At 38.5% G+C, this 23,904-nt stretch overlaps 1 protein-coding gene across 2 annotated transcripts in view; it reads right to left on the bottom strand.

Annotated features, from left to right (window-relative positions):
- MRPS27 (mitochondrial ribosomal protein S27) overlaps nt 1-23,904 on the bottom strand; it is an 88,215-nt gene that overhangs the window by 54,647 nt on the left and 9,664 nt on the right. Inside the window, exons 1-3 of one of the 2 annotated variants that reach the window (XM_087862086.1) lie at nt 15,256-15,357; nt 14,945-15,015; nt 12,873-12,931 (exon numbers count right to left, since the gene is read on the bottom strand). In XM_087862086.1, the coding sequence (XP_087718212.1) occupies nt 12,873-12,931; nt 14,945-14,998 (113 nt within the window). In that variant the 5' untranslated portion in view covers nt 14,999-15,015; nt 15,256-15,357. Of the gene's footprint in view, nt 1-12,872; nt 12,932-14,944; nt 15,016-15,255; nt 15,358-23,904 lie in introns of those variants that run through there. The other variant, XM_045809781.2, reaches the window with a different exon arrangement.

Below are 23,904 nucleotides of genomic sequence, written 5' to 3'. Positions count from 1 at the left end.
TCTGCTGCCCCCTTCTGGTTTTTGGCCACTGTAAGCTTAGCAATATGGGTATATACATGACACCTTCAATGAGTTATCTTTTAGGGTTAGGCACTTTGTGATAGCCTTTCCATCTGAATGTTATACTATGAGTGTTCATAAGCATTTATTTCTCCCTATCCCTGAGTCCTGATACTCTCTGTACTTTGATGCCCCAGGTGGAGGTGGTGACAATGGTGGGGGGCTATTAGTCTTAGTAACCAAAATTAGAGTTCAAAAGACATTTTCCCTAAGGAGAGAAGTATGGGGAAGGAATAGTCCTTGCTCTTCAAGACATTACATTGTAATACGCAGATAATATTAAAGTTAAAATTTACTGAGTACTGACCTACTCTGTCCCAAGACTGTTCTAAGGATCTTACATATTAATTTAAGTCTCATAACTATCCTAAAGCACAGGCACTGTATTAATCCCCATGTTAATGATGAGGAAACTGAGGGACAGAGAATATAAGTAAATCATATAGCTAAAAGATGGCACATCTGGGATTCAAATCTAGACAGAGTGGCTCCAGAGGCCATGCTCTTATCTACTATACTATACCACTTCTCAAGTAAAGAAAAAATAAGAAATACATATTTCTTTTTTTTTTTAAAGATTTTATTTATTTATTTGACAGAGATAGAGACAGCCAGCGAGAGAGGGAACACAAGCAGGGGGAGTGGGAGAGGAAGAAGCAGGCTCATAGCGGAGGAGCCTGATGTGGGGCTCGATCCCATAACGCCGGGATCACGCCCTGAGCCGAAGGCAGACGCTTAACCGCTGTGCCACCCAGGTGCCCCAAGAAATACATATTTCTGACTAGTCAAAAGAAAAAAAAAAAAAACAAATAAGCACCACTGAGTAGATAAAAGAAAATTCTGTAGCAGAGGGTCAGAGAGATCACATGCAAATGGTGAAAATCAGGGCAAGTTTTATGGATATAGCAGAATTTGGGACAGCTCTTAAAAGACAGGTTGCATTTTATCAGAAGGAGATGAGGAGAAGGGCAAAGATAAGGGAAACATTAGGCACATTCAGAGAATAGCAGTCCATTCTGGCTGGAGTCTGAAAGCTCTGTGAAAGTGTGCCATCTGTGTTAACTGATAGTACCTGCTATTATCTTAGCAAAGGAAGGACTATAATCAGCTATATATATATATGAGATCCACAAATTTCTCATTTTAACAAATAATTTCAGTGTTCTTCAAAACTATCAAAATTCTGCCTGGCTTTCATGAATGAAGACAAATGGCCAATGTGAATTTCAGCTCTTGGTAGCATCCATCACTGAGCCATGTAACAGCCAGTGTGTCATAAATATACCGCTGTACTGGCCTGGAATTGGAAGGCCTGGTTTTATGTCCCAACCCTGGCCATTACTGGTACCCCTGGTCTTAAAACCAGCATTGCTATTAAAAAGAAAAAGAGAATAGATCTCAAAATATAAAGTCTTAAAAAAAAAAAACTGGAAATCTATCATGAAAATGACTGCAGCATGAGCACTAAAGAGAATTCACATCAAATACTTCTAGTTCCTCAAGTGTCCTCTTGCCTAGACACACAGCATCCAAAAATACTTAGGAATTCACTTGCCATTGGCCTCAAAACTCATTATGAAATCAGCTGAAACTTCAATTTTCACAAAGGTTTTCTTGAAGCTTCTGTTTATCTGCTCATCTCTCCCTTAAATACTGTACCAGCTCCTGAAAAGATTTCTTAATTATCTAAATCAAACTGCCTTACATGCAAAATCGTGCTGAAGACTCTCCGTTTAATAAACACTAAGACATTATCGTTATGCCTTTCTCTTGGCCCTACAGCTATAATTTCTGCTACCTCGATAATGACTTCGCAGTTATGAAAACAGCCAAGAAAATTATTTTTTTTAGATCAAAGGACTTTATACTGTGGAAAAAAACAACTTGGGATATATCTTTTTATATGAAACTGTAGACGATTTTTAGGTTTAATTCAGAATGTTCATCAGCTATCAAAATAGATCTATTTTAGCTCTCTCCTTTTAAATCCCATGTATATGCAAGGCATCAAAAAAGGTGCTCTGTGGGCTCTCCAGAAAAAGATAATAGGAAAATATCAAATACATGTAAAAACAATCCAGCTCCCTGGAAAACAAGAGTGAATACCCAACTTTCATACCAAGAAACTTACTAAAAGTATTTATAAATGAGATAGTAAATGAAGCCTGTCACCCAAATCCAGATGAGATTAAGAGATCCCCTTACACTTTGTTGTTCACTTACATCCATTAGTTCTTCTTGTGATAGTCATAGTTAATGCGGCTGAAACTTCAACTCCAGTGTTTAAATAAAGTTCTGAGTACGAAAATAAAGACTGGAATCTCAGGCTTTCAAAGTCAGGTTTCTGGTGATAAGGTCTAGCTTCTAGACCAGTGAGACTGAGAAACAGAATTTTAGCTATGTATCGTGCCTTAGGAAGCATCTAAGATCATTTGCTCATCTAGGAAGCTGATGTCCAGAGAGTTCATTAACTGGCTGCAAGTTACAGATCAAAGTGGAAACTAATTTGGTCCTAAAAATCCATGTCATCTATTTCCTGCCATCCTGATTCCGTCAGTGTTTTTCAGCCCCCCCCTTTTTTTTCATGATTATGCATTTTTTTTTACAGTTGTATCTCTGTAAATGGTAGGTTTCTTCTGGATTTAATTAATTTTATGTCACTCCATAATGAGGTACTGAAGTATCCACTGAGTCTTTATCTTCTGCTTTATTACCTAGACTGCCTTAGGACAAAGAACTGGCACAATGAGAGAGACTGGTCTAACTGATGAGCCTCTCTATTGGAAGTGAGGCCTTCACCTGCTTGGATTTGTCACATGGCTCTAAGGATATTGCTGTCTTCCCAAGTCTCAATTTCACAGATCCTGAGAGTTATAAGTCTTCAGACACTGCCTATTTTAAAATTTCCCAGCTGTCACCAGGACATCAGGAAGACCCTAATGTAGGCATGTTTTGGCAGCTGTTCTCTCTCTAAAGGTCTGTGACCAGTTCCTCTCAAACAGCTCACATGTGGTAAAGAGGTGTAAGATGTGACTCAGCAAACTTAGAAATGTGTATGTATACGATGAAAAGACAAAAGAAAAACCCACCACCTTGCTGTCTTCTAAATCTGCTTCCAGTTCAAAACTTCCATCAGTGGACTAGCCATTTTCTCATTAACTGAGGTTCAATTTTCAGCTCATTTTTGACCCTTCTTGTTTTCTACCTTTATATTCAATCCGTCATTAATCCTGTTGATTGATTTTTTCCCCTCCTATGTGCAAAACATTGCTCTCTTCGTTTCCATTGTCAACTACCTGGATCAGGCCTTTATCACGTTACACAGACAATTAATTTCCCCCCAATATTTTCCCTTTTCAATCCAAACTTACTGTTACTAATATTCCTGAAATACCTCTATTATGATACACACTTCTCAAGACTCTACTGATAACTATGTTGAGGTTCTTTATTTTTAAAGAGTAATATAGTAAAAAGTAATAAGTAACATATATCTGTGATATGATATTCAGAAGGTACAAAAGAGAATTCAGTCAATAGTCACCCAGGTCCTTTAAAAGAAAAAAAAGTCACCCAGGTCTCTTCTCCCAAAGAAAGCACTATTACCAGTTTTTATGTGTATATACGTATCATTCCAGAGACAGTCTATGCACGTACACACATATATCCATGTATGTATAAAAGCACGTATATACATATTGCATGTACATAGAATCCACAGTGGTAATGTAACAAAAAGTTCTATACCTTGTTCTTTTCACTGAATGCACTTTATAACTTGTCCCATCGGAAATATGAATAAAGTTTTCATTCTTTTTAATGCCCTATATTTTACTGTAATTTAATCAGGCCCCTACTGATCAACATAATCTTTCAGTTTTTGTCATGGATATTATTTCATAGATGTGTGATGAAGCCAAATACCTAGACGTGAAATTACTGTGTCATAGGGTACGTGCATTTGTTATTCTGATATATGTTGCCAAAGTTCTCTCTCTACAGAAGTTGTACCAATTTACTTATCTACTAGCAATGTATGATAATGACAGATTTTAAACTCTCCTTTCTCCCCTGTCAGCACTCTGTTCCCTCTATGATCTCCTACCTTATTTCTCACTGTTCCCTAATAAGTCCCAGTCTTTCTGGTTAGAGCAGTCCCCTGTCCCCCATAAAGCCAGTTTTTGCCCTACCCTATTTTGCTCTACCTATACTGCTTCTCCCATCGTGAACATTTGTTCCTGTTCCTTCTACTTGTCCGTTCTTCAAGGCTATCTCAAACTACGTCCTTTATGAACAACACTTCCTCTTCAGCATGCCCGAAGCATGTTTTCTCTAAAGCACAACTTGTTACATAAATATAATCAATTTACTCATTTATTATACATTGGGTTTGTGTTGATTTTGAATTATTCCACATATCTAGTTATCTCCAACCAATTTATAATCTTTTTGATTGCAGTAATTATATCATATCCTTCCTCTGAACACCCACAGTTCGGGCAAATTAAAAAACACTTCTCTTAAATTTTCTACTAGCTTCAGAACTTCCCTTATAAACAGAACTGAGAATCATTTGTCTTACAGACATGAAATCTGTCTTCATGTATTGCCATCTCAAATTCTGTCAGGGCAGTTTAACTTTGCCTTCAATGGAAAAAGAATGACTACTGACTTTTATAAAATCAATCCCCCTTCATACTCCTTATAATCTTCCCTCTTACTCTTCTTGTTTCTAAATATACAGGAATTCAATGCATATTTCTTGAATTGAGTTTGTTCCTAATTTCTGTACATTAACAATGTACGTGTGTGTGCATGTGTGTGTGTGAACACACACTAAAACTGATATGGGACGCAAAGGACCTGAACCAGCCAAAATGATTTTGAAAAAGAACCAAGCTGGAAAACTTACAGTAGCTAATTTTAAGACTTATTATAAAACCAAAGCCATCAAGACAGTGTGGTACTGGCATCAAGATAACAATGGAACAGAGGTCAATGGAACAAAACAGTACAGAAGTAGACTCACACACATACAAACCACTGATTTTCAAAGCAACTCAAAAGGTAATTCAGTACAGAAAGAATAGTCTTTTCAACAATTGGTGCTGATACAACTAGATACTCTTATGCCAAAAAAATTAACTTTGATTCTTACCTCAAACCATATATAACAAATAATTCAGAATGGATCACAGTCCTAACTGTGAGGCCTAAAACTATGAAACTTCTAAAAGAAACCACAGGAGAAAAATCTCTATGGTGCTGGGTTAGGCAAGAACTTCTTCACTGACAGCAAAAGTATAATCCACCAAAGGAAAAAAACTTGACAAACTAGACTTCCATCAAAATTAAAAACTATCCTTTGAAAATCACTGTTAAGTGAATGAAAAGACACGACTGTGAGAAAAAGAATTCTCACCATTCAGAACTAATAGAATGAGTAACCTGATTTAAAAAAATGGAAAAAGACTTGAACAGACACTTCACCAAAGGAGATGTAGGGATGGCAGATAAGCACATGAAAAGATGTTCCACATCATAGTCATTTAGGCAAATACAAAGTAAAATCACAATGAGATACCACTAAACTCTATTAGCAAGGTTAAATGTGTCGGCAAAAATGTGGAGGAACTGGAACTGCTGTTGGCATGTAAAACAAGAGAACCACTTTGGAAAATAGTTTGGAAAATGTCTACCTACCAATGCTCCAGCCATTCCACTCCTAGATGTTTACACCAAATGAAAGGATCCGTGCCTACAAAGCCCTGTACATTGATGCTTGTAGCCACATGGATGGCTAGGGACTCTTAAGAGAAAAGCCTCCAGGGGAGTACTCATCACACCAGAGGACTAAAAGAAAGTAACTATGGTGTCAGATCACTCTGGGAAAGTTACATAGGACGTGTGAACAAAAGCCAGGAAGATCCCTTGGTTACCTCCACAGGGCTGCTCTGACCAGGGTCCTGGCTGAAATGAGACCAGTGGGGAAAGAAGTGCAAAGCAAGGAGGAGCAGGCACATAGAGTTCTCACCCCAGCTCCCTGCAGACTGCTCCAGTGGCTCTTGCCCCTGACAACTTCTATTCTCTAATGCAAAGTCATTAACAGTAAGAAACTCTCTCCCAGCCCTGCAGTAAGGATCCGCAAATAAAAAGTAAATAAGGCACTCAGCAATATTAAAGTATGGAAGTGTTTAAAAAAAAAAAAATGCTCTAAGAGTCATTTACCTCCCCCGGACTCTTACTCTTTTCTTAATATTCAAACATAATGACACCTGGTAGTACGCTAACAGAAAAATCTCTAATTTCCTTTTATTGCTGAAATATATAATCTCTATGCCCCCAAGGGAAAACTACTATTGCTTAAACTCCTAATAAGCTCCCACCTTCCCCTCTTTTGACAGGCAGACATAGATTCTTACAACATAGGCCTAGGGTAGGGCGCTCACCCTCTAAGGAAACACTGGATTATTTTTGTTTAGTGAAAAATGAAGCTATTTTGGTCCATCCTTTTTTAGAATGGCTGCCAACCTGGGACCTGGAGACATGCAGGCTGCCATCTGCCTCACCCCAGCTGTTCCTGACCTGCCATCCGTCTCCAACCAGGGACGCCTGGTATCTGCCAGGTCAGTTAAGCAACTCACGAAAGATGCCTGAGGCCAAGGTACAGTGTGGATGAACGTGTTGGCAACAGAGCTGTATTCGGAGAAAAAGACCTTCTCATGGAGCTCTGCAACCATGTCTTCTTACTGAATGACAATTAATTCAGCATTCCCCAAATTTTTGCTAAAAACCAAAAGGCTACTTCATTTTTTTAAATGTATTTACTTTAGAGGAAGAGACAGAGCGTGCGTGTATGGGGGGGGGGGAGAGAATTCTCAAACAGATTCCCTGCTGAGCAAGGAGCCCGACTTGGGGTTTGATCCTGAGACCAGGACCTGAGCCGAAATCAAGAGTGAGACCCTTAACTGACTGAGTCACCCAGGTGTCCCTAAAAGGCTACTTTAAAAAAATGTTATATTCTTGAAACAGAATTTGTTATATACATTAGAAATTTCTATCACTTAGCCTTCAGGAATGACCATCATGTTGCAGATTAAATTATCAGTTCTGATTACTGACACTCTGATAATAAAAGGAACAAGTTTCATTTCATGCATGTCTAAATTGCTGTGGTCCCAAAAGTACTTCAAAGTCTAAACAAGACTTTAAAGATGTGATGTGCAAACATCCTTGGTAAAGAGGATACCATATGGAAAGAAGGAATTTTTATGGCTTGAGGTTGCATTCAATTAATGCAATAACCAAATACTGATACGGAAATTGTTAAAGCTTCTTAGAACCATGAAAATAATAGCTTTTACTGGTGCCACAATTTTACTGATGACAAACAGTTTTATCTCCTGAAAATGGAGACACAGAGTCTGCCTCAGGGATCATCTGTATGCATGTAGGCAGTGCACATGGATTTGGGGAGTCCTGAGCTCAGAACTACTGACTAGATCTAGGGCCCAAGAGATGCTCTCCACAAAATGATAAAGGAAAACTCTAGACAAGCTTGCTGTAACACTGACCTCAAGTTGAAAGATCCTAAAAGGGGATCTCCTGTGGAGAAAAAGCTAAGATCACAGTTTCTAGAAGCCAAGTACCACCAATGACCCACAGACTACAAGAACTGTAAGGGATTTCCTTCTATCTCTTAATTTTCATTTTCTCCTGCTCTACCATACTCTATACTCTGGTCCCTTGGGAATCCCTTCTGTCTCAGCTTCCTTGAAAAAAAACTATAGCCCCCTCTGGAATTCTTATTGATAATATCTTGCTCCGGGAAAACACTATATTTTTGTAATATTGGTCTCTGTTCACATTCCATCCTTGTGGCTTCCCTTTTCTGTTTGGCACAGGCAGTGGCTTACTGTACATCGTCTGTGTTGGCTGTTCTCTGTGAATCTCTATGCCTTAGTCTCTGCATCAGTAAAATAAAGATGCAAATCTAATTCTTAGGAATGTTCTAAATGTATAGTACAGCAAAGGTAGAAGACTTTTTTCTTCAAAAGCCAAGGAGAGGGCATGTGAATAGGAAGCAGAAATTAATCCTACGCCCAAGGGAAAAACTATTTTGCTTGACTCTTTTTAACACTAGCCTGGGACATATAAAACTCTTTTTAATAAATATCAAGCATGACTCAGCAGTCAGATGCCCACTGAATGACCTTTCCTCTCAGCAGCCATCAGTTGAGGGGTTACCTTTCTCCTTGGTGTCTCAAAACCTCTGCTGCTACGGCTGGGCAGTCTCATGGCTTCTCCCTCACCAAGCCAGAGGGCTGGTGATACCACAACCCAGCAGAAGTGCTCCTGTTCCTACCCCACGTCACCCCCACACTGGTCTCTTGCCAACAGCATCTAGGGGCCTGTCCTCTTCTCTTCACCTTCCCCTCACCTTCTTGCAGCTCGGTGGGGAAGTTCAGGAGGCTGGCTGTATTTAAGCTTCCATTTGGAAAACAGCACACCTATCAGCCATATGTTTGTCTTACTCTATAAAGTCTAAACTAAACTAAGAAAATAAAGCCTTCTTTGTAGGAAGAAAAAAACAAAGACCTAGAAAACTTCAAAAGGCCTGGGGGAAGCAGCAGGAATCGGCCTAAGCAAAGGACCTTCTTTCAAACATGATCTCATAGCGGGGTTCTTGACATTTCTTTGTAGCATAGAACTCTCTGGAACTCTGAAAGCTCATAAGCCCCTTCCCAGAATGTTTTACATGCATAAAATAAAAGCACAGAGGATCACAAAGGAAACCAATTATAGTGAAATAAAATTATCAAAATATTAAAAAATCCTTAAGATGTGGGAACATGTGCTTCTCTAGCACTTTAATTCCCAATGTAATTTCTAAGCACTGATGAGCATAATTTAAGATGTGCAATAAACGTAATGCCATTGGAAAAACCTGTTTCTATTAGTGAGAAAGACACAGATGCTGCTTATAATACTGTGATCTGTTGCCTGTATTCATAATGAAAGGAAATGCTAAATATTACTGAGAGGTTAGTGAAAAAAATACATAGTTTTATTCTAAGTTCACATACCTCTCTGAATTCTCTCTGCAGACCCTGATCCATAAAGCAGCTGGAGACACAGCTTCTCTGGCTTAAACAGAAGCAGAGGCAGAGGCCGTAACAGAAGCAGAGGGCTGGTGGCAACAGTACTTGGTTTCTCCCCTCACTGCCTCTTCCCCCCCGAACCCACACCCCCAAACCCCTATGAGAAGCCAGCTCCAGGCCTTCTGGGAACATAGCCTGAAATCAACTCATAAAAACGGTTACTATTCAGCCCGCTGAGAGTATTTCTGCAATAGCATGCCTCTGCCTATTTCCCACTCTCCTGGCCATATCTATACATATTTGGTGAATAGAATATGTACTGGATCAGGTCCTTCTTACCCCATTTTATTCTTTTTCACTTTTTTGTTCTCCTGTTTTAATCATATTTCCTTTATTTTGTGATAGCCCAACAGCTCTTAGCATGCCTTATTTTCTTGTTTCTTAGCTGCTGGGTTTTGTTTATTGTACTTCAATTTATTGTACTTCATCTTTAGCTCACATTATTTCTTTGTTTAGTGCATCATTTCCCTTTCCTTGTTTTTTTTTTTTTTTTAAATGAACGGTGGGGGAAAAGTTGATCATCGGACTGTAGGCCCCCAGCGAACAGATCTCAGCCCAAAGTGGGGGGTTGGAAATTCTCCTCCCTCTTGCTCTCTCAACAGCAGCCTTTCCAACTCTGCTTGAAAGATCCCTGGGACTCTTAATCTTGAAGTCCCTAAACTTTTAAACCTGTGTCCTTCAGGAGATTCAAAGGCTAAAATTCTCTCCTGGGATGACAGGATGGTAACAAGCTGGCATGTGTCAGCAGCACCCTGAACTGCTGGAACTTGGAACCACTTACTCATGCACCTGATAGGATGGCAGATGCTCAGTCAGCTCGCCACTGATCCCTCTAGGTTCCAAACTTCTTTGGCCCTAATCCTCTTTACATGATCACTGGGGAGATTTGATCACTAGAAGATGAGAAAATGGGGCAGCTATGCTACACCTGCTGAGCCTGGTCTGCACCGGCTGAGGCAGTGGAAAAGCTGAGCTAATGACAGAGGTGGCAGCTCAAAGTCCTGTTGTGGGCCTTACTCTCAACGACAGTACTGCCTGGGGAATAAGACGTCCTCAGGGCAGTCACGCAAGAAGCTGGGATTAAGAAATCCCTTCAACATTTCCTCACCCTAGTCTTGTGATTGTAACGTTACTCTAAGATGCCTACAGTCATCCCATCTGGAATGCATGCAGAAGGCCTAACCAGTGGAAACACCATAGGCCCCTGGTGTCTTCAGGATTAACATTCTTGATATCAATTAATGGAGAGAAACCCCAAGAGTTCCTAACTTGTAACTTCTAATTTTTCTGAGGCATAACTGTTGTATATACTCGCTAAGGGTGGAAAGCAGGAGTGAGACATTTAGCTAATGAGTGAATCTAGCCAACCTCCATTATCTACATCTTGATGCAGTTTTTTGGGGTTATACCTAGCCCCATACACATATAACAGTAATCTCATGAAGTCACAAAAATGTTTATTTCTTTAAAAAAAAAAAAAGCTGAGAAAAAGAGAGCCAATTTTCTTGGCAATGGAAGAGAGGAGAAAGAATAGAAATAAAAAAGTGATTTAAGTCATAATCAGAACATTAGTTTTGTTTTTTTATAAAGTACTATTGACATTCAAAATCATGTTAGAACATGAGTTTTGATTAAGCAAAGGATGGGACGGCAAATTAAACAGCGGCTCAGATTTAAGATGGGTAAGAGTCTTGTATATGTTCTATATGGAAACAGGAGAGAGACTTTAGGAAACTTTCAGTAAGACTCCAGGCCAAACATCATGTGAAGAATCATGGATGGAGGTCTTAAAGGCGGGACTTAAATTACTCAGTTAGACTTTAATGTACGAGGAATGGGACAATGTTTAACTTATCGGTCACTATATACCAGCACATTGACACAGCCTAGACATGCAGTAGGTGCTCAGTAAACACTTACTTGCTGAATGTTGAATCCCTGACATCAATTACATGCTACAGTACTTGTAAATTTGTATTTCTTCCAAGGCTATGGCACTGTGTCCCACAGGATGGAATTCTAAGAAATAATTTCTCTTTAGACATTGTAACTCTTTTCTGCATTTTACCATCAACAAAGCAAAAGAGTGAGAACTAGGCAGATGCTAGCCCAAATACACCTTCCACCAGAGGCAAAAATAACTCTCAAAGGAGACTTACAGTGCCAAAGAACCACTCAAGAAAGGCAGGGCTTACTCTCATCAAGGAATTCCTTTATATTTATCTTAATGGAGAGTAGGAGGGCACTTGCAATTATGATTTCAGGACTTGGAATTTAAACTTTTTTTTTTAAGATTTTATTTATTTATTTGAGAGAGAGAAAGAGAGAGTACGAGCAGGGGAGGGGCAGAGGGAGAAGGAGACTCCCTGCTGAGCAGGGAGCCAATGTGCAGGGCTCGATCCAAGGACCCCGGGATCATGACCTGAGCCTAAGGCAGATGGTTAACCTACTAAGCCAGCCAGGCGCCCCAAGAATTTAAACTTATGATATCATTAAAGGGAACTCAGATTTAAAATATATGTTTTCAGGTTTGAATCTAATCTGCTTAAGATTTACATTTAAACAGGAAAAAGGTGGTAGAATTTACCCAATTCAGAAAGAAAAAAAAGGGCTCATTATTATGTAGTAAAATCACATGAAAGAAAATTGGATAAATTTTCACCAGTATAAAGAAAGCTTTAAAAATTGTACCCAGATGGAAAAAATAAAACACTCTCTCAAAGCAAAATAAAATCAAATGGCAAATTTTAATGTAATGCTTACTAGAAAACATTTTAAGTTTCAACTGGAGTCTATTTTTGAAACCTAGCAATTGGAACAAATCATAAATCAGATTTTTAAAACACAATAAGGAATCAAAATAAAAAGTTGTAGGGTATCATTTTGACAGATATCCGATAAAAAACCAACTATCAGAATAAATTTATTTGACCAGCCCCTTATTTAATGAACTTTAGGTTATTCATGTCTTTTGCTACTATAGATGGTGCTGTACTGAACATGCTTCTTTTTCTTTGTACACGTTGTGTGTCTATAGTTCACAGTGGGATTGTTCACAGCTGTGACAAAGAATGAAGTAAGTGTGGTAATGTACAAAAGTTTTAAAATATAGTGTTAATTAAAAATAGGTGAATAGCACATACGGACTGTATTTCCATCCAAATAAGAAAGGGAGAGAAGTAAATAGATACATAAAATTTTTCACCTATCAGATGACAAAAAATCCAGAAGTGTGAAAATTCCTGTTGACCAAACTGTAAAAACAGGCCTTTCTCATACACCACCGGCAGGAATGTTAGTTGGTGAAATCTCAGCAGAAAGCAATTTGGCAATGGCTATTGTAAATACAAATGTATATACTTATGAGAATTATGTGCAAAATTACATATGTACAAGGTTGTTCATTACTCCACTGCACTTAATACAAAGTGAGAGAGCAAATAACCTCAAGCTCCTGTCCCTAACAGGGAACTGATTCAATTATATATTCATAATATGGAATATGATCCAGTTATAAAAAATGAGGAAGCTATCTATAACTGATAGGGAAATATCTCCAAAATGTAAACTTCAAAAGCAAGGTGCTAAACATATATAATACCTACCACCTTTTGTAAGAGAATATACAACCAAATAAAATGGAAAACTTACTTGTAAAGGTAATACTCTGCATGGTCTATCTCTTCTCTAGAGGAAATGTTGTCCACAAACTAAAAGACAGAAAAATAAACCTTTGGTTGAATACAGATTGTGCCATATATTGGATCTAATTCACACAATGACCTTAAAAAAGAAAAGATACCCATTTTATTGGACCACTGTTTGCATGGTATGACTGCATCCCTGAAACCCTTCACTCTAATGCAAAGAATATACAATGGCTTCTCTTTTTCTATATGTAGATCAACCTTGGTTAGATAAACTGAAAACCAAACATGAAACTTGCAGAACAAGAGAGAGTTCCTCCTACTAGGTGTATAATTAGTTATCAGTATTTCCCTTTATCTTTAAACCCTGCTATTTTCTGTGTTCCAAGGTCCAAACATGAGAACACATAGTTGAAAAGATTAAGTCTCTAATGGCTGAAAAAATATGGCCCAAGAGATGAAAATCTAAATTTAGAAAATGATTTCCTACTCGGTTTTCTACCCTGGTTCTGAGTCAACCTGTGATCCTTGCACTAACAAAGTCTTCCTTTGAAAAATAAATTCCCTGTGTGTGCTCCTTAACTCTAAAATAAAGAAACAAACAGAAATAATTATTCCAAGGATGGATTCTACCCTAAAGTAGAACACAGGCAAAAAGGATGGAGTAGGAGAAAATGCATGTTGTGAATATAATTAAAACCTCATGAAGAGGAAGAGAGAGTAAAAAGGGGGAGACTTTCTAAAAATGTCTGCGACTTAAGGATTTTATTTAGAGATCTCATTAAGGAGCAGAGAAAATACGCTTCAAACACAGGACTTGAAGTTGAGAACTAGCTCTCCTGATTGCTTGCTGTGTGGCAGAGACAGATGGCACAGCCGCTCTGGAACTCAGCTGCTCCATCTGCATAACTAGAATAAAGGCACCTGCATTGAAGAGTGTGAGCCCCAGTGAGAAAATGTACATGAATGCCTGTTAAGCTCTAAAGTGCTGCTTAAACAATATCAAGTATTATGGCATACAGAAATTTTATCCATCATGTAAGAGAGGAGCAATGGCTTTTCAGTTCCCTCTGAAAATTATAAGTCTATACAATTTAGGTTATGACCTAGTTAAAACTGTTTCCCTACTAAAAGGAAAATATCAAGAGGGAGAAAGAAAGGACCCAGACTAAAAAGGATAAGTTTCTTTACTTTTCCTCATTTAGACTTAACAACATCTTGAATATTATGGTGCCATTAATTTCAACAAATTTTCACAACTAAGATTTCATTTAGCTTCGCATCAGCCCTGTGAGGGAGATACTATTGATCCCACACTGGAAATGAGGAGATTTTTGAGAAAGGCCCAGTAGATAATGTCACAAAGTGAATTCATGATAAAGAAAAGATCTCCATTTGAGGGAGGCAACAGAAAAGAAGTTTGATGTCACAGAGATCTGGGTTTGAAGCCCACTTTTTCTACTTATGAACTGTGTGAATTTGAGAAAGTTATCAAGTTCTGAGTCTTACATGTAAAAAGCAGCTTACAGTGCTTATCTCAAATAGCCACTATAAGAATTAACAAAGATAATGTACATTAAGAAACTAGTACAATGGCTGGCATAGAAAGTGTTCAGTAATGGTTACTATCTATTACTATTCCCGATTCCCAGCCTAATATTGTTCTCCCCTCCACCATACTGCAGGAGTTAACGTTAACAATATCCATTCTTTTATAGCCTTTCTCAGGTATCAAAATTACTTCCAATATTAACAAATGAATACTATTATTTTGAAGGGTGGTACCAACTTAAAAAAAATCATGGTATCACAGAATAGAATATCATATTCTGGAAGAATAAAAATAAATCAGATACACAACAATGATCACTGATAACAGAGTCTGGTAATTTATTACCTTTTATTTCAGTTATAGAAATTTGCTACTTTACCACGAAACATCTATTAGTAACTACAAAAACATACCATATTCTAAAGAAATATTTCCTATGAATGATAGTCTTTATTTACACAGTCTCATCTATATAAAGAGCCTCTGGTCCTCCTTCGAAAATATACAAGTTTAAGTTTTCTTACCCGTGATATTGTTAAAGAACTAACAGGCAACTTTCTCTCATATGTTTTATCCATTAAAGATGCTAGATCACCTGTGAAGACAAAGAAGGAAAAAGAACCTTGTTAAATATACATATTTCTTAAGAAAAATCTAACAGATACAACTCCTGCCAGATGGCTGCCAACATTGTAAAGTCACTATTAAAACAGATGCTCTTTCTTGCTCTTTTTATAAATCATTTTTGTATAAATTAAAGAGGATAAAGGAATATTAGTAATATCTTCAAAAATGATTTATTTAATTGGAATAATGATTATTTTAAAAATCCTACCATATATTTAGCTTTTAAAAAATAGATCAATATCTCAGCTCAGGTCTCGACTTCAGGGTCGTGAGTTCAAGCCCCGCATTGGCTCCAAGCTGGGCGTGGAGCCTACTTGAAAAAAAAAAAAAAAACTGGATCAATAAAGTATCTCTGGAAGTAAACACAAGGAAGTGTCATCATTGACAGACTCCAGGGAAAGGAATTAAGACAGTAGGGACCCAAGGAAAGATGACACTTCATCACTTACACATTTACTCCTTTTGCATTTTGAACCAGGGAGCTAAATTAGTGATTCAAAAATTTAAAGGTTGGAATTTATCAAATGACTTTTATACATTTTCTGAACAAATCAGAGAGGCACTCTGTCTACATTTAGTGAGTTTTGGACTGAACTATTCCTATTCTGGTTCCTTTAAGCAAAATATCCACAGAAATACTTCACATTCCTGAGACTACACTGTTATCTCAGAGTTTAAAGTCTGAAATACTAAGCAACATACTCTCCAAAAGAATTATTTCACACCTTCTCATTGCTTCTCAAACTTACAATATGCTCTTTCCCCTTCTCCCCTCCCCTCAGCTCTTTGTGTCTTATTTCCCTGAGTATAAAATAGAAGCAATAAAGAGAAGTTCATCCTCCTACCACCAGGTTTCCAGGCTATCAGAATCTGTGCACGTACACTCTGCCTTCTATTTTTAACAATGAATGAACTTTATTAAACAAACAAAAAATCAAAATGACAAAAATCTCCCTTGACCTCATTTCTCCTTCCGGCTACTTCTCCTTTGTTCTGTTCCCCTCAGCAGCAAGAGTTCTCAAAAGAGTCCTCCCTGATACAACTGTTACTACTTCCTTAGGTCTATTCTCTCTAACTCATTCAAATCAGATTTTGGTTTTCATCATTTCACTACCACCAAAGATACCTCCACATTGTTAAATCCAATGGGTTAATATTTCATCTTCATCTTACTTGACCTCTCCCTAGCATGGTAACATAGTTGATCACTCTATCCTTCAGGAAATACTCTTTTTTCTCTTTCTTGGGTTCCTCTGCAAGATTTCCTCTTGCTGACTTCTAAATGCTGGAGTGCCTGAGTCCTGAGTGGTAGACTTTCCTCTTCACCATCTGCTCAGTCCCTGGGTGATCTCATGCATTCTCTCTCCCACAGCTTTCATCATCATCTATGGATTATTTGCTCCACATGTATATGCCTACCCTGACTTCTGCCTGTAACTTCAGACTTGTATTTCCAACTGCAGAGGTGACATCTCCATTTGGGTGTCTAATATGTATCTAAACATGACATGTCCTCTTAATTCTCCAACTTCTCCTCAAACCTGTTTTTCCCAAGCATTTCCCATCTCAGTAAACAGCTACTACATTTGCAGGCTTATTCAGGTCAAAAACCTAGGCATTCTCCTAAACCCCGTTCTTTTTCATTCTATAACCAACTGTCAGCAAATCCTATGGGCTCTAGATTTGAAATATAAATATCTATTTTTCACCACTACCACTACTAATCTCTCACCTCCCAACTAGTCATCTTAACTACTGCCTCCACCCTTACAATCTAACCGCCACACAACAGTCTGAGTAAGCCTTTTAAAAGATAAATCAGATCCTGCCATTTACTTTTCTCAACCAGCCAAAAGCTTGCTATCATACGTGGAATAAAATCCAAAACATTTTCTATGACCTACAAATGTCTACATCAGCTGGTCTGTGCGTGTTTGTTTTTGTTTTTGTTTTGTCTTTTATACTTAGAAGTAAAGTCCATGAAGGCAAGGACTTAATTCACTGATGTATTCTCAGTTCCTAGAACAGTTTTTATAAAAGGCACTCAACAAATATCTTTAAAAAGTGAATAAAAGGAAGAAAGGAAGGCAAAGAGAGAGGGAGGGAAGGATGAAAGGAAGGAAGGAGAAAGAAGTAATTGGGAGCGTCTGGGTGGCACAGCGGTTAAGCGTCTGCCTTCGGCTCAGGGCGTGATCCCGGCGTTATGGGATCGAGCCCCACATCAGGCTCCTCCGCTAGGAGCCTGCTTCTTCCTCTCCCACTCCCCCTGCTTGTGCTCCCTCTCTCGCTGGCTGTCTCTATCTGTCGAATAAATAAATAAAATCTTTAAAAAAAAAAAAAAAGTAATTGAATTTCCAAGTTTTTTTTTACTCCCTGGTAGAAGAAATTAGTGTCAAGGAAAAAGAAGACAGAGGCAATCAATCAGCAAGTATCTGTTGAAGACTTTTTGCTGTGCATTTAACCATTTTTTCCTCTTTCCCTGGGGCAATGCTCTCAATGACTCAGTAGCTACTGCTGGAAAGCAACACAAAATCCTGAAAACCTGATATGATGTAAAAGTTTACTTTTCTTATGACTATCTTAAAAGGATTGACACCAGGTGATTAAAGATTAACACACACACAAAGAAGTCCCTAAAATTTCTTCACATTAAGGCAAATTAATATTGCAAACAGAATGATACTAAACAGCGGTCTCATGATACCAAATCTTGACGATAAACACTCTATTGAGTTGGCTTCTATACTGTGGTAACTCAAGATTCCATTTTAATCCTTCACACCAAGATATCATCAGTCAAGTGAAATTGGTTGGGGCTTCAAAAAGGCAACAGCTGCAGAGCCAGCATCAGAGGAGTAACAGTTGCATGTTAGAAGTCAGAGAGGGATTTGCTGCTAAATATTATATGTGACCAATCACCTTATGCGACAGTGTCAGTGTGATGAATGAGGCAGAAAATGCACAGAGCAGGGATGGCCAGGAAAGCTGGGGCAGCTGTGGTCTACAGAGGGCCAGCACCACAGGCTTCTGGACCATGAGCTTCAACAGCCAAAATCACACTTCATGTTTCAGTGAGGGGCCTACAGATGCCCAGGTTTTCTTCAAAGAAATGTGCCAAGGAAGATGCCTTCTTGCCTGTCATTCAGCTCCTCAGGAATATACACTGCAGAGGATGGTTGAGGTCAACAAAAGCTATATGGGAAAACGGATCTTCATCTAACAAAACTTAAAGCTGTACAGACAATGTGAAAGTATGTCCAGAAAATGAAATGTATACTAGTATAAATGCTCTTCTTGTCTGAAGAAAACAATACCATTGATGATCTAAGGTCATAAAAGATTTTATTAAGGACCCTACACGATTCCAAGTATAGGAGTGTAATCATTCACAAACCTGGTCAAGGATATGAATCACCTGCAAGATTTTGAAAACTTCAGATCCCTAAGTTTCACAAACCCAGAGGGCGATTCTAATTCTGTAGGCTTGAGGTGAGACTGGGGAAATAAAAATTTTTAAACAAAAGCCCCAAGAGACTTTGATGCACCCTCGCAAAAACTAGAATGAATCATGTCTGAGTACTACTATGGAGGGAACACAAAATAAGTCTTGGATGTTGCTCATAAGCTCAAAGAGGATATCAAACTGAATTCCATTTCTGGAATAAGTCGGAAAATAAAACACCTAAATTAAATATTTTTTAAGAATTCAAATATACGACTGGGCTTTAGGTGAAAAATTATTAGATGGTTTTGGTTTTTCATGATTTCTATGTAAATGTCTATCATTGTTACCCAATCAACACTAAACTTTTTCTGGGCTTATGAATATTTGTATACCTTATCTAATTTATGTAATAAAGAATTAGATACAAGTTATTATTGTATCCTCTAGAAGAAGTGATCAGAAAACAGTCTGAAGATATGTTTTTGTTTCCCACATTTAAAAAAACAACAAGCACACATGACATATGTATAGAAGCAACAGAAGGAAGTAGGAAAAACTAACCTAGAAACCATTTTGAATATAGATATTTAGGTTTCCATGTATCTGTTTATCACCAGAAACTTTAAAACAAATAGTTCCAATAAAGGAAAATCTAAAAGCAAGCTTTATATACATATATACTAAGAAAATGAGACTAAAGGAAGATGATGTGCACAACTCGGACCCATCTCTAGAACTGCCAGATGATAAATATGAAACCTAATAAATAAATAAATATCAGATATAGATGCAAATATGGAACTGACAAAGTCAGAAAAGCAGGTTTCAGAAGATTTCTGTCAGGCTTCAAGAACAAGGTTTGAAAAAATCACTGCAACAAGCTAAAGACCTCCCCAGCTGCAATGACACAGCAAAACTAAACCTCAGCTAATGGGAGAAGATGACCACAGTGCTTAGTTTCAACCTGAACTCAAATGTGTCAATGGAGTAATTCTCTTTCCATTTGGAAAGGGAGTTCTTAAAACAAAAACAAAAAAATAACTAAAACCGAAAGATGTCCTTTACTTTATAATTACATATAATGTGAAAAATTCAGTAAGGCTCAGAAATCCAGTTCAGCCCATCACCAGGGCCCTTACCCCTAGCAAGGTGATGCAAGCGAGAGAACGTCCTCTGATGGAACACAGGCAGCTTCCTCATCAGGCCTGCCCTCCTACTGGTGCCCTGCTCGGTTCCCCAAAATAGTTTTCTCCTTAGTCCTATTCACTGTGGGCCCTAGTCTGTAATTAAAAAGCTGCTAACTGGCCAATGCTGTTAACTTGCACCCTGTACCTCCTCAATAGATCTGCATGGCTAGTGGAGGAATTTCAGACACAATGCTTTAATTCAGTGTTTATTTTAACCAAAGGGAAGCCCAGTACAGAAACAGTCTAAAATGGCAATCTTCTGACTTGAATTGGAAAGCTCAAGAATCCTAGGGCTCTATTAAAAGCCCAGTTGGAGAACTAAGGCCCTTTCAATAAAAACATCAACCGTAATGGATTAAGATGTGTGGAAGGCTTAAATCCAGGTGTTCATAACAGTATCTAAAAAAAATATATATCCTCATTGATCATTTTTGGAGGAGGGTAGGACGATGAAAGGATGGTAGGATTATCTTGAAAGCTGCCTCTTTATAAAAACTGTATCTCAGGATAACTAAACTGATGAAAAAAAAATCTTGTAAAAAATTTTCAGTAATAAATGAGGAAGAAATGATACAATTAAAATAGTAACATTTTGCAGCTCCTAATGAAATAATAGATACATAAGCAATGATCATGAAAGGCCTCTAATATCAAAGAGGGATAACCAAACGCTGTGTACCTTCTGATAAAAGTAAACAATACCTCCTATGAAGTATTCATGCCAAAAGAAAAACAAGAAGGAAACCGTGAATCTGATCGAGCCTCCTATTCTGCCAGCTTTATATGGCATATGGAAGATAAAGGAATATGTTAAACACCACGACAGAGGAACATGTTAAACACCACCATAAGGATGAAAACAGCAAATTCAGAATGTGGGAAACTCTCAGACAAAAGACCTGTTTTCCTCAATAAATAAATTACAAGAAAAAGAGAAACTTACAGATTAAAAAATAATTCAGAGACATCTCAACACATTACAATGTATGAACTTATCTGGGTCCCATTTCGAGAAACTGTAAATTAAAAAAAAAATATATATATATATATATATATATATAAGGCATCTGGGGAAATGTAAATATTGATGGCATATTTAATGATGTTAAGGAACAACTAATTTTTAAAAAGGACAATGGTATTATATTTTTTAAAAAATCCTATCTTTTAGGGGTACATGTGAAAATACACATAAAATGATCTAACAAAGATTTGTTAAAAAGTAATCAGGTGATGGGAAAGGGGATCGATGAAACAAGACTAGCAAGGAATTGGTAATTGTTCAAGCCAGGTGACAGGACACAGGAGGATTCATTATACTATTCTCTCTACTTTTGTATGTTTCTATAAAAAAGATTTTAAAAGAGGCAAGAGAAGGGGAGAAAAAAATGAATTACACTGTATGGACCTTACACGTAATCCTGATTCAACCAGACCATTAAAAAGATTTATAAGAGTATCCAGGTAATTTGAACACTGACTGTACCTTTCATGCTTACATAATTATTAACATTTTAGGTGTAATAATGGTATTTAAAACACCCTTACCTTTGAGACATATATGTTAAAATATTTATGGGGGAAAGTACATACTATCTGGGATTTGCCTCAAAATAAACCAGAGGATCAGAAGGGGAGAATTGCAGATGATGTAAAGGTAAGCCATGAGCTGGTAACTGTTGAAGCCAGATGATCGGTACTGGGGATTCCACATTTCAATCACTCTCCTTTGTATGTTTACATTTTCCATTATAAAACATTTTTTAAAAATTTTACCCATGGTGTTAGAAGTTCCTCCTCAGAGGAAATGGGAGCCACAATAAGGGCTTCTTGAGTGGGAGGAATGTTCTATTTCTTACATTAGTTTACTGGGTTCATCAATCTATACTTTATGATTTATGCACATTTCTGTATATATTATTCTGCAACCAAAATGTATTTTTTAAAAAGCAAGAGATCTACTGTTCAGTGCAAGGGAAGACGCTATGGTAGAAGTGAAGGTACTACAGCAATCACAGAGAAAGCTGTTTTTCACCATAAAGGCAATGGCCCTAAGTAAGTGTCAGAATATAGCCTCAGTTTCCTCATCCACAACGGGGAATAGCAGCACCTGCATTAGCTGGCTGTTGTGAGCATTAAATGGGACGGAACCTATGAAGTGCTTACAACAGAACCAGCAAGGAATGAAGGTTGCCTTTGACTCTTACGTGAGAGGAGCATTCATGGCCTGCTTGATCCCTAAAATGCAGTGTAGGTACTAAATAGCACTCCTGGTTTTAATCAAAGTGCTCCCTATCGGGGCGCCTGGGTAGCGCAGTCGTTAAAGCGTCTGCCTTCGGCTCAGGGCGTGATCCTGGTGATCCGGGATCGAGTCCCACATCAGGCTCTTCCGCTATGAGCCTGCTTCTTCCTCTCCCACTCCCCCTGCTGTGTTCCCTCTCTCGCTGGCTGTCTCTCTGTCACATAAATAAATAAAATCTTTAAAAAAAAAACAAACAAACAAAAAAAAAGTGCTCCCTATCAATAAATTACCCTCATACTGGGAGGGGGACAGATCCCCATTAGCCCGCCCCCAAGGCTCTAACAGAAAATTACTAATGAGACTGAACAAGAGGCACCAGAGCCTCACGCCCATCAGAGAAAACACTGAACACTTCCCCCGCAAGTACTCCGCTTGGAGGCGAAATCACTTAAGCAGATGGAAGTCGAAGCCCCACACCCACACCCAGGCATCTTCCCTCTCCCACTCCGCTCCACTCCACCCCACGCCCTCCAATAGAGACGCGCGGAGTAAAAGCCTCATATCGCCCCTCCTCCTTCCCCCAATCAGCGATCCCGCACCAGGTCGCAGCGCCCAATCACAGCGCTCCACATGCTAAGGGCAGCACTCCGCGCAAGCGCGTACGGGGGCGGCTTCCGAAAAGGTCCGCACCCAGAGGCCAGGTTCCAAAGGCTGCGCAGCGGTATCAGCAGAGGCGGCGCTGCCACCTACTGCACGGTCTTCGGGATGCAGCCCCAGGCTCAGCGCTTGAATTCTCAGCACACACCTCTCAAACGAAACCCCAGAGTTAGGGAATACACGCAGTAATATCATATAGGCGCGAAAGTTTTAATTACATTTTGTTACACAGCAGAAACAAATATTGTCTCAAAGAGCCTCTATTTTTTTTTTTCCCGAGCAGTTTGAGTTTCAAAACCTTACCTCATACCCTTATCTTTTATATTGGGGTAGAATCAAGGGGCCTAGAAATTCATTCATTCCACCTATTTCTGCAGCACCTATTGTATGGTAGGGTATTAACTGAAGCAGGCATTATCATCATCCTAATTTATGGCTACAGGAACAAGGTTAAATGACAGTTTCTGAAAGCTGGCAGGGCTAGGGCTCACATCCAGATGTCTGCCCCCCAAGTGCAGACTTTTCACCACATCAAACGTGCAAGGATGGTACCACGCGTGCTGTAAGAATATAGGGTGAGGAAAAAATTCTGACTAGATAAGGATCCAGGATATACAGAGGGTATTCAAGGAGGGTAGTCTTCAGTAAATGGTAGCTGTTACTGCTTTTCCAAGTGTACTAATCTTAACAAAGACAGTTACCTACATTTGCTATTTATTTATTGCAGACTTCTTATACTCTATTACACTCATTCTTCGGCAAACAGCTTCTGCTTATTCAGGAATCTATGTACAACTTCCCATAAATTTGTCCCCTAATAACAAAGAGCTGACTATATCCTATACCAAGGCACCAAATACCGTGGTCTTTTCTAATTTTCCCTGCATGCCTAGGAAAGTGTTAACAAGCGCTTTCCTGAAATTCTTCATTGTCTCCTCTGCACTTCCACAGCACTTTTCTTACAGTTCATGCATGGCATACCAGAACAAGCTTTGCAATATAATTAATGGAGTCCATGTTGGTTTCATCACTGGAACGGTTCCCAAAAGGAGTACTAATGGCCCCAGAGGGCAATTAGAAATATAGGGGTGTTTTCTGAATATCACAATGAATGCAAGGAGTACTGAATGAGCAGAAGACAGTGAAATTAGATAACCTGCAATGCACAGACTGTCCAACACATCAAAATATTGTTCCTGTTGGAAGCCAGAGTTTTTGGTATAGAAGGGATATAAATATGGCCTAGAGAAGGCAAGGAAGAGTTCTGTGGGGATGAACTGGAATTGGAGGTTTCAGCATGAACTCATTATTTGTAAAATATGTACA

This window comes from Ursus americanus, chromosome 5 (genome assembly GCF_024610735.1).
Source record: "Ursus americanus isolate L20-20 chromosome 5, mUrsAme1.1.p, whole genome shotgun sequence".
NCBI lineage: Eukaryota > Metazoa > Chordata > Mammalia > Carnivora > Ursidae > Ursus > Ursus americanus.
Note: the sequence above shows the minus strand (reverse complement) of the source record. Positions and strands in the feature narration are given on the sequence as shown.